General features: G+C 40.2%; 1 protein-coding gene across 1 annotated transcript in view; it reads left to right on the forward strand.

Annotated features, from left to right (window-relative positions):
• Window positions 1–11,758, forward strand: part of TNFRSF8 (TNF receptor superfamily member 8) — a 28,033-nt gene extending 16,275 nt beyond the window's left edge. The window contains exons 6-11 of the mRNA XM_026095459.2: window positions 80–366; window positions 567–677; window positions 1,283–1,330; window positions 2,518–2,543; window positions 4,537–4,744; window positions 7,987–11,758. Of these exons, the coding sequence (XP_025951244.2) occupies window positions 80–366; window positions 567–677; window positions 1,283–1,330; window positions 2,518–2,543; window positions 4,537–4,744; window positions 7,987–8,234 (928 nt within the window). The 3' untranslated portion in view covers window positions 8,235–11,758. The remainder of the gene's footprint in view (window positions 1–79; window positions 367–566; window positions 678–1,282; window positions 1,331–2,517; window positions 2,544–4,536; window positions 4,745–7,986) is intronic.
• Window positions 11,759–11,872: the final 114 nt, after the last annotated feature.

The following is an 11,872-nucleotide window of genomic DNA, read 5'->3' on the forward strand; positions in this document are numbered from 1 at the left end:
TGTTTGTCACCTAGGAAATCTCCTTTTCTACCATGCAGTTTCCTCCGGCACTGATACACTGTTCTCTTTCATTCCCTAGTTGTGCCAAGTTAAACAAAGTAGCACTAAGCAAAGGAAATGCCACACACGATCAAGTTTGCGCGGACCAAACTCCCACTTACCTCACCTCAGGCATCTTGTCTGTGAGATTAAGCAATGAAACAAATAATTCTGATGTGACGAGGCTTGAGGAGAAGCTGGTGACCATTGCTAGTATCCTTCTAAGTGACACAACAGCTGAAAACCCCAGTTCAACTGCTGAGGAGAAAGCTCTGGCTGGCACTTTTCCTACCTCAGATGTAGCCAAGGGGAAGACAACAAGGGGAGGTAACAAAGATGAAGTGTTTGCTCTGCCTAACAGGTTTTATTTGGATATATTTTTGGAAGAAGCTATTCTCATGTGGGAGCTTCCCACAAATCCCTACAGCTTGTGAAATGGTGTCCTGCAAGCACACGGACATACTAATAGTCCCCTCTCTGCCTTTTCTCGGCCTTTCCTGTCCACCCTTTCCCTTTCTGTGCTATAGATCTTGTTCTTTGGGGAGTGGTTTCATCTGTGATAGCACTACTTGTGGTCATGCTGTTATTGCGGAAATGGAAGGTTTGCAAGAGACGGATCCTCATCTTCAAAGGAAAGCGTGAGTTTTTAAAGCTGTAACCCATAGCATGCTGTCTAATCTCCAAGTGTGTGCCATATGGGAACTAAAATATCTCCTAAAATTTTAGGAGATCACTGGAGAAGACAATATTTACTAGCCCCTGGCGAAAGCAGGCCAGATAAGGGTTCTAGGCAAACTGTTTGTTCAGCATCTTGGAGAACATTAGGGAAAGATCAAAGCAGCTGTGAAGTTATGGAGGAAGATACTACAAACTGGGTGGGGAAATGGTAACCAGTGATTTCTTCTTTCAGCACCAACACTAAATTAAATGATACCCGTGTTTTCTGAAGTCCTTTGTGAGTATTTGTTGGTTCCTGGGATTGGGTTTGATGGCATTGAGCCAGAGAGGAAGAGAGATTTTTGCTGGTAGAGGCACTCTGTAGCTTTGCCTAAGCTGTGTGTTGGGTGTACCTGCACATCCACATTCCCTCTTTTACGGAAAGCAGGATGTGAATGTGGTAGGTTGTTTGTATGTGAGCAGGGTGGCTGTCTGGTCTCACAGTTGGACCTGTGGGTGTGGTAACACTGTTATAGTCTGTATGCCCCAGGATGAGTTTTGCTAAATGAATGATCTCTTTTATCAGCACATCTGTATTCAGTCTCCAGACACAAATCCAGGCCCAGATCTCAAGGTGAGTGACTGACTGACCAGGAATTGTAATCCATTTGCCTAATGAATAAATGGCTAGTTTTAATATGGAGCTTTAATTTATGGAACTTTAATTAAAAGCATGGAACACTTGCATGTCAAATGTACGGATGCGACACGCGAAAGGACGGTCCCGCTGTCTGCTGTGTGCGGCCGAGAAGTGCCGTAGAAGGACCGTCCACTAGATGGCGCTTTTCTCCCGTTGCACCCGCACGGTCGGGTGACGCAGCGGTGGCGGGAGGCCCTGCGGGAAAAACGCCCAGGTCGCTTGTTCGGTTCTGGGCGCTGGAATCTGGGAGGTGCGCTAGCCACAGCAACCTGTACAGGTCCCCTGGAGTAAATTCATTTTGCCCTGTTAACTAATCGCCCCTCGGCATTCCCATTTCCATTGACTGCCCTATTCTCTTGTGTTAGATTCTTCTAGTCACTGTGTATCAGAGCATTTTCCTCTCACTCGTTCAGGAATGGGATTTAACACCTCTCATGTGCAGCTCAATTTTCTCGAAGTGGAATTTTGCTCTCTCACTTGCCTTATACAATAGATCCTGTTGCTGTGCAGCACTAGAAGGCCGACATGTTGAAAATACAGGTGGCAGCATGTCAGAGTGAAGTCTGAGCCTGCCTAGCTTCATGGTACTGCAGAAGGATGCTGTATGCTCCGTTCTTCCCACCTTCCTCCTCCTTTCCCCACTGTTTCCTCCATCCATCCTTGCATAAAATCCCATCACCTTTGCACCACCTTTTAAAATTAATCTGACCACACAATGAACCGATCCAATTTGTTAATCCAGTCAAAGGCTATTCACTTTTTTTTATTCTTTTTTTTATTTTTTTTATTTATTTTTTTTTTAGAAAGTTGTTCAGCTTAACTAGCAAGTGTTATCAGTTCATCATGTGGTTAGATGAGCACCAGTTGTGGTGTGGGGGAAGTGTCGGGGTGGCCACAAAGGGTTTTGGGGAAAGCAGGACCTCACACTCTTGGCAGCAACATATCACCAGTTCGTCTCAGCCATATCATGTGTGTCCTCAGTGGTAAAGAAAGCATAAGGCAGGCGGGTTAAGCTGTAGAGTAGGTTTAGGATATGGCCAGGTGATATATCAGAGCAAATATTAATATTCTTTTGGTTGCTGTGAATTTTCTTCTGATATTGTTTCCTCTTTCCATTACAGGTTCTGATCTAGTGAACAAATGTGCAGTAAGTGTGAATGATATTCCAAAACAGGCCACTTTCACTTCCATTGCAAAAAATGAATGATATTTTTAAATGTCTTGTTAAATACTGTCAGCCTTTTTATTTGGACTTTTCACTGTAACCTGTGATCCTCTAGGCACAGAAATGAGATGTATTAGGACTGGCTACTTTTATGTCTTGGGCCCCATCCTGCAGTGTTTAATGCGGTGTTAAATAATGTGATGTTGCCAATCTTGCTTATGAAGGGAGTATTTGGCCTGGCCCTATGCCATTCATGTGTCATTCCGTGGGACAGAAACCAAAATCACAGGAAGAGCATGCCTTTTCTGCCTTCTGGGAGAACTTCATGCGTCACTCCCGTCTTCTTTTGCTGCTCCAGTCACACAAGTGAGATTCGAACTATTCTTCTGTCTCCCTCCATGTCATCTTCCTCCTCTGTAGGGCTGGACATGGCCATAATATGGGCACAAGGAAGGTGTTGTTTGTCTGGCAAAGTTTCCATCAGGACCAGCTTCTGGTTTAACAGTATAAGTTGCAGGTTATTAGTCCACATGGTTCTTTGGAAATTATTATACATTTCCATCCAGGCTGGGAGTATGTTGCTAAGCAAGGAAAAAAAAAAAAAAAAGAAAAAGAAAACAGCAAAGCTAGTATTCCAATGTGCAGATGAACAAGACAAATTTCAGTCATCATGGTAACAACAGAAAGTAGGTCCTCAGCTGCTGAAACATTGCAATTCCATTTGGTCTTCCAGTTTCAGTTAAATTATGACAATTTTCATCCTCTACATCTTCTAGTTTAGAGTTTATTAAGCTTGCTATCTTTAAATCTACATAGTTGCTAATGAAAATGCTCTTTAGACTAAATTACATGTTTTCAGAAAAATTCAGTTTACTCTTTAGATGTTGTACATAAATACACACACACACACACACACAGACACACAGACACAGACACACACAATTATTTCTCATTCTAATGAATCTGGTTGCAATTAGCTATCGTAATTTCAACATATCATTGCTAATTCCTGAGTTGTGGGGAGCTTCCGCTCTTGCTTTTGTAGCAAGCCAGACACATGAAAGAGTTTTAAATTCCACATTTCAAAATCTTACTTTGTTTATTTCCTTTCAAACCTTCTGGAAACAGAAACGGGGTTAGGAACCATCAGAGGTTTGTGATATGGGACATTTAGCTTTTCTTAGATTCTAGTTCCCCTTTTAAAGGACTGTTTGTAATTAATTCTGGAACAGATTTCTTCAAAAAATACTTAGTCTGAGGTTATTTCTCCTATCTGAGATTCTGTTGAGGCACTTACATTTTGAAGTTCAACCAGTTCAACCTCTGGCTTGTTTTGTTTTTCCATAGGAAGGTAGCAGGTCTTTGCAGAATCTAAGAGGAAGTTAAACCATATATTTTCAGTTTTGACTGTTTGTCTCTCTCACCATATGACTACACATGGCTTACTTTTAAAGCACAGGGATGTGATCTCTGGAAATTTATTTGACTTCCCAATGCCTCAATTTACTTGCCAAATGGAAAGATGATATTTAATGAATATGTGTAAAGAGCTGAGTCAGATTTGCGAAACAGCAAATAGATGGAATTACAAAGGTACATAGGCATCTGAGCTGCAGACAAGGTAGTGGAATTTACCAAAGCATCCAAGCAGGTTCAGCAAACTGGATTTCAGTGGAAGTGAGGGATAGAATCTGCTTAGTCATTCTTGCAAATCTCACTGAAAACCTATCTGTGACTCTAGGTATATAAACACTATTTTAAAATATGACCTTAGGTGATGCAGGAACCTAGTTGAAAGAAACTTATGTTCCTATATCAATTAGGCACTTTGGAAAATTTTTCTCCCTATGACAGTTGTCGTGTGACGCGCATTATGTTATTCTGACTGCCTCAGAAGGATTCTGTAGATTATTGCAGTCTTCACAGTGTTATTTTTAAGTTGATCCCAATTCTACTCTCTGCTTTATATTGGCAGAAGATCTTGCAGACTCCTGACAAAGTGCCAGAAGAGAAAGAGTTAATTGACAGAACTCTCCCTTTGGAAACCAATAACAACTTGGTCTCCAGCACAGAAAAAGCATGTAGTCCTGATCTGAGTCTGACTGATGTGATGCAGGGCAATGAAAATGCCCCGGATTGCCCTGTTGATTCGCGAGTGAGAGACCACACAAATAACCGAATTGGTGAGTCTTGCATTTTTTTAACTTCATCTTTTCAATTTCTTAATCATGGGCACGTTATGTCCTTCTGAAATTATTTTTAAGTTGCAAAAGTATCCAAAGCCTTTGCAACATAAATTTTGGCATATTTATTCATTTGAATATAATGCTTTCTTATTTTCACATTGGCTTAGTCTCTTATGAACCTGACAGAAAAGTGCTTTCTTCTTCCTCTCTTTTTCATTCCAAAAAAGGTTAGTTTGCAGAAGAAATTTGCAAACTGAAATATTTTGTCTTGAAAATGCTGCTGTAATTTTTAATGAGGGTTGTACTTCACATGCCTCAAGCTATCATTTGCTTCTATTGGTTTCACAGTAACAGTTTCAAATATATCTTTCATGGGACATTCTTCTCCCGGGATACCAATGGAAGTCTTTGACCATGGCACAGGGTAGGAGATAGTCTGTCAAGGAAGCTTACTCATAGCAGGAGAATTGTTACTTGAGAGACAGTCTGCATGAGACATCCTGGCAACATCTCCAAACCCAATTTTGAGGGCATTTGAAGATTTTTTTGAAGGAAAAAAAGATTTCTAGTACAGAATTCGACAGTTTTTCTTACAAAAAGTCACTCAGTTAAAACGTATTTTCTACCCCCAAAGAATTGCTGCTAGATAATAAGAAGTGAAAGAAAACTGGAACCACTTTCCAGGCCTGGTCACTTGACTTCGTTTACCATGTGCAGTATTTTTTTGGTGTGAGTCAAATGCAAAGAGTTAAAAAAAAATAGCCGTTTTCTTGGGATTTCTGGAATCCAGTCCTGCTTCCTTTGGGGCAAAAGCATGGAAAGAATATGGAAAAGCAAAAGCAGAAAATGCAGCTTCTGTTTTCCATGCCACAGACCAAGAGATTCTTTTGCTACTCTAAGCAGTTCAAAGAACAGGCTTTTGCAGAACAGTTAGAGAGAGTACTCTCTGAGAAGGCCGAATGGTCAAAGGAAATGAACAAGAAAATGAACAACATAGTTCCCTGCCATTCCCTACTCCTCCTGTTTCCCTTCTCTGTATGTGTTGCTTACAGAAAAGATGAAATATAATTTCCTTTCCTTCTGTCACACCCTGGGCTGAATCCATAAAGGAAGATGGGCACACAAGGCAAAAGCTTGTCTGCCAGCCTGTAAAATACTGGACTTAGCCCAGTTGTATGGTTAAGTTGCTATTTTTTATGTCTCTATTTGGTGCAAGCTGTATAACTTTGAAAGAAACATTTCCTCTGGCAATCAGACAAGTAGCAGAGAGAGACCCAAGCCAAAGAATAACACTTAGAGGAAATTCAGGCTTAAAAACAATGTAGAGGATGTAAGTTGACTCTGTTTTGCATGGGGGATTGGACCAGATGACCTCCAGAGGTTTCTTCCAACCTAAATCACTCCAGGATTCTGTGAACAACAACTAACTATGCCTGTGGCTGCGGGTGCCCATGCATGGAAGTAAGAGCTCTCATTTCCCTCAGAGTGAACTTATTTAATCACTAAAATGTATATATAAAAAAGCACCTTCTCTCTCTACAGCTTATTAATTTATTTTTAAGCTATTGTATTCATTTTCTGAATTAGGTACCTCAGTACAGTGTGGAGTGAGGGAGAGGGGAGGCCTTTCTTTTCCAGAAGAGGTTAACTAACAGGCCAGGATCCCAGAAGGTATAAATTGGGCCTGTGAAAGGTACTTAAGACTTAGATAAATTTGTACTGGGCTGTGGCTTTGCTTGGCAACAAGAAGGAGGGTAAAATTTCTGGGTAGCTCTCATTCTAAGCTGCCAGAAGAGCAAGATCTTTAGGTTAGATTTAAAGTCTGATATTGTGAAACAGCTTCTGAACTTTAGAAAATGATTTCCTCTTTTTTTTTTTTTTTTAGCATGTATGTAATGTGGAAGGATCCTTGTGAGTGACTTTCAACAGCTGGTCATCAAACAGTCTGAAAAATGTGTCACCTGTTGGAGACCACAGATTCTGTGTTGCACTATATTCACACTCTTATTATGCCCCAACAGATACTAATGAACAAGAGTGGTTGTTACACTTAGCTCATAGAACAGGGTTCCTAGAGATACTTTAATGTGAAGCAGAAGTTCAGGCTTTTTTTCTTCCAGTCTGTTTCAGAGTCTGCTGGGGCCTTCTGGCATCCGGTGTGCACTTTGCAGTAGCTCTGAATCATCCTTCTCAAGTCACATGGCCTTTACTTCTGTTTCTATGTCTTCATCTTTTAATACATGTTTCACCAGTGCCAGCATTTCCAACATGTCAGAGTACAAAATCTCCATAATATTCAGTTCCCAAACCAGGTTATTTTGGTCTTACTGGAGCTGATCTTTCCTCACTGAATACTCTTTATTTTTTTCTGTGAGTGATGGTCTTAGGATCAATGTGACAATTTGACTTACCATCCCCAAATATCTCCAAGCAATTGTGAACAATACCTGCAGTGTCTGATCTACAACATGCTTTTGAATACAATGTAAGCTTCAAGCCACAGGAAAGGCCTCCTACTCTTTTGGTAAAGGAGTAGGTTCAACATGTTGAACACTAGTTCAAGTGTGTACTGGAAAAATTTGTAACTGATTCTCCATTGGAAAGAAACAGATTTCTCTGCTGGTCCTAAGACCTCAGGTCAATTACCCGGAGTTTCTGTACAGTGCTGATCTTTGCCCAGAGGCTGCTTTTAATGCAGATATTGTTGCTCCTAAAAACAGCAGGAGCATAAACCTTGGGTCCTCCACAGCTATCCTCTTCAGATACCAATTAATCATTTCTTCTTATGGACTCTTGCAAATATTTCACTGCCTTTTCTAATTTCTCTTTCTCCTGTAGTCCCAGAGCATCTGCTTCATCACCAGTGAGCTAGATCTACTTGATCTAAAATGCCCAGAGTCCCCTTGACAGTGCTCCAAAACCAGACAGTGTAGTATAGGATGTCCAAGCCATTTTTATTGCTTAGTGTGTTCAGTGCTTGCTTTGATTCCAAAATGAAAAGCATCTTATAAATAACCAGTGAAATAGACAACTCATAATATGTGAATTCCAAAACTTTAGTGGGTTAGCAAATTCTGTGTTTTCACAGTGATAGGCTTGATCTGAATACCTCTGATTAAAAAAAGAAGAAGAAAAAAGAAAAATTAAGTGCCACATCAGAATTTTGCAGGAAAAGGAACCATCTCTAGAGACAGCAGTGATTGCTAACTATGCTCAGCACTATTTTTTTCCTTCCTCAGAAAAGATATACATCATGAAAGCCGACACTGTCATTGTGGGGTCCATTTCAGAAGTGTCTAGTGGCAAGAATTGTGCTGTCAGAGGATGTGAAAGTGATGTTGATGTCCAGGAGAACACGGAAGAAGAGGAGCTGGCAATGCACTACCCAGAGCAGGAGACAGAATCTTTTCCCGGGAATGATGTAATGGTTCCCGTGGAAGAGGAAGGAAAGGAATTTCATCACCCCACCACTGCCACTGAAAAGTGATATCCCATTGAGAAGAACTTGATGTGTGAAACTATGGAAACAGCCAGTGTGACAATGATTCTGAATCTACTACAAGGGAGGTGAATACATGTTGCTTTAGGTAATCTGAAAAGTAGTATATAACACAGAAACACATTCAAAGAAAGAGCACTAGAACCTATTTCATCTAACAGATGAGAGGATCATCCAAAGCAATGAGAAGCATTGGCCTTATAGCTCACATCAAATATTCCTCTCTTTTCCTTTGTCTCTCCCAGTGTCATGCTGGAAATGAGTCTGAATCAAAGCTACAAAATTCAGAGGACTTCTGGATACATACTCAGGTTTTGTGGCTTGCTTCCTCTGCGTGAAAGAATGGATTAAAACCTACATCTGATTATTTCCACTAGCTGTGAAAAATCTGGCCAGAATCCAGAGTTAAGCCTGAGACCCAGCCATGTTTTTTCTATTCCAGTATTACCAACACTTCCAATTTTGTCACACATTTTGCAACATCTGCTATTTTTCTTAAGGCCTCAACTCTTGAATGAAAGTGATGATAATTTCTGTTTTCGCTAACACAAACAGAACTCTTGAGTTTATGGACTTCATGTTTCTTGAGGAAGCATGATCAAAAGGTGCCTCACAGGCTCAGAAGACAGAAGGCAAATAAAACTAATTTCAGTCCGTCATAGCTTAGGCCAATCTCTGTATTTTTTGAGGTCTGATTCATGGCTTTTGATTACTTCAAATCATCAGTAAGGTTAAAAATGGCCTGTTGTGATGAAAGCCAAAGTAATCTCAACATTTAGATGTCAAAAAAACTATAGACTTAGCCGAGTGTGGAGTTTGTAAAAAGGGAGAAGAAGGAAATAAAGTGATTTTCTACAAAAAGCAAGGAACTGAAAAATAGTCACAGTACTTATTTCCTATAACATTGTTAATTCCTGCTTGTTTTAGAGGAATTGCTTATAATCATCTGGGTGATGCTGATTTGCATGTCTCTGTTCTTAAAAAAAATTCTGTTTTGTTTTGAGCCCAACTGGCTTGTCTTGCGCAAAATCTTTATGCTGCTTGTTTGATAACTGTAAATGTAATAGTGCTGACTATGTTTTCACACAGGACAATGGAAAATGAGCAAGATGACAAAGTGTGCTTTAATAGTCAAAAAAAGGAACCACAAAAACAGTTACTTGCTTTGTAGTTTTACCCTGGGCAGAGTACCGTCATAACAGCTGTGCAACTTCAGTTTCTTTTGTCTGAGACACTTAGCTTAAAACACACAGAAGGAACAAAAGAACATAAAAAACACCCTCTTGGGCCAGACTAGTGCTCCAAGTAGCCCAACATTTTGTCTCTGACAGTGGCAGTAAGAGTTGCTGTTTAGGTGGAGCACGTAAGCCTGGTTAATATATGCTGTTTGTATTCCTCATACTTCTGCAGCATCAGCGGTAATTGGATTAAATATGTTAGAGAGTTCGTCGCAGCCTTTAATGTTCATTTATGAACCTCTTGCATTAATTTTCCTAATCTCTCGAATCTCCTGGTACAACCTGCCTCCACAATCTTCGCTTAGAACAGATTACAGACATTTACAATTCACTGTGTAAAGATCGACTTTTGCCCATTTTAAACTGACTTCCTACTTGTTTCGGTGAGTGCCGCTAGTTCTTGTATTACAGAATTTAATGCAATACTGAGTTGCAATAATGTTTGGCACTCGCTTTATCCACTGCCTTTATGATTCTTGGTCATATTCCCCTCGGCCTCCAAACTGAATTCCCACCTTTTTATAATCTTCTTGTATGTTAGTTGCTCCATTGCCTTGGTCATTTTAGTTGATCTCTTCTGTATCTTTTCTAATTTCACTAAGTTCTTCTGGAGATCTGGAGACCAGAACTATGTACTTCGTTCAAGAAGGTTGGCCAAGGTTTTAAATAAAGGATAATTTCTGTTTTGTTCTCAATGCCTTTCTTGATGATGCCTGCCAATTTGTTGGTTTTTTTGGCTGCGCCTGCACACTAAGCAGATGATTTCAGAGACTTATCAAGGATGACTCCAAGATCGCTTTTCCGAATGATAACTGCCAGCTGCAAGTTCAGTACCAGGTAGGCCTGGTTTAGGTTATTTTTCCCTAAATGAATTACCTTGCATTTATCTACATAGAAGCCCATTTGCCACCTTTTTGTCTGCCTGCTCAGTTTCATGAGCACCTTCTGAATTTCCTTGCCTTTTCCATGTCACATAACTACCTGAAAGAGTTTAGTACTGCTTGCAAACCTGGAGATTTCACTGTGCACACTTTTCTCCGTATCACTGGGGAATATTTTGAATAAAACTGGTCCCAGCACTAATTCCTGAGGAACCCCACTACTCTATCCTGAAAAATGACCATTATGATGAGCTCTTTCCTTCATGTCTTTTAAACCAGTCATAACTTTCCTATCCTTTAAGCTTTAAGCAAATCCATAAAATAACCTTTCCTCTAAACCTATGGCAATGTAGTTTTTTTGATGTTCTTAGGTGTGGAACCTTGTCAAAGGCTTTTTGAAAATCTTAATGCAGTGTGTCTACTGAATCTCCTTTATCCATTAAGCCTCTCAATACAGGGGAAGATATATTACCAGGTTTTTTTCGATTGAAGAAACAAACCGAGAGGGGTTTTCATTCTCTTGGAACCGCAGCCCCAAAGATGAAATATGAGAACCTCAGCATTATGGGATCCAGCCATTGACTTTTATCAGTGGATAATCTACCTATAGTACACTTGAAAACTGGTTCTAGTTTTAAGTGTTGCTAGTTCCAGTATTTACATCTTGAATTCCATTCTTCTGTGGAGGACTAGAACATAAAATATTTTCTAAAAATAACTGTTGCCACGACAGGTGTATTTAGTTCGTCTACTAAGCCTTGCAAGAGAGGTAATTAGTGAATCCTTTCTGACTGCTCCTGTGTTTGTACTTGTTCTGTTTCATTCAGAAGGGAAGCTGCTCCTGATGCTCAGATGGGTATCTGAGACTCCATTTCTTTCAGCTGTCGGTATTGCCCTGTCAGCGGCAGTTACATGAGGTGAAAAAGGAGGCGAAAGAGAATTAATATTTTTTGGTTTAAGTGCTTGTTGTGCAGCAGGCGGTCCAGTCACCCCATACTGACATAAAACAGCAATGCTAGGAGGAAGCAAAATTGAGTAGGACAAATACTGGCCACGCTTTCCTCACTTCCAGTCAGGGCAGCTCACTGTTTTCCAGCACATTCAATTCATTCTAGCGAAACACAGGAATTTCTGTTTAATTTTAGAGAACACCAGTTTGTGTATCCACCAGCTGTGAATAACCACGTTCACATGGCCGTGGTTGTTCGGGGACATTCTGTACTGACAGAGCATATTTGCATATTTCAGTTCTATGTATAAATTAATCTTTACAGCTTTCTAGATGAATCATAGGCACTGTAACCTGTTAGATGGATTGCAGTTGGTTACTCTAATGCCACTGGCAACCTTTGAGTTGAAAAATTAAATGGATTTTAACGCATAAGCCATCTTTTCCTTGTCTGATACGTAAATGTTTCACGGCTGATACTTTCGGTACATAGGTGCAGGAGAAATATTTTTCGGGAGAGCAGTTCAAAACTCGATAAACGAGAGTTTCTCTCAAGAG

The sequence above is a fragment of the Dromaius novaehollandiae genome, chromosome 24 (genome assembly GCF_036370855.1).
Source record: "Dromaius novaehollandiae isolate bDroNov1 chromosome 24, bDroNov1.hap1, whole genome shotgun sequence".
Taxonomy (NCBI): Eukaryota; Metazoa; Chordata; class Aves; order Casuariiformes; family Dromaiidae; genus Dromaius; species Dromaius novaehollandiae.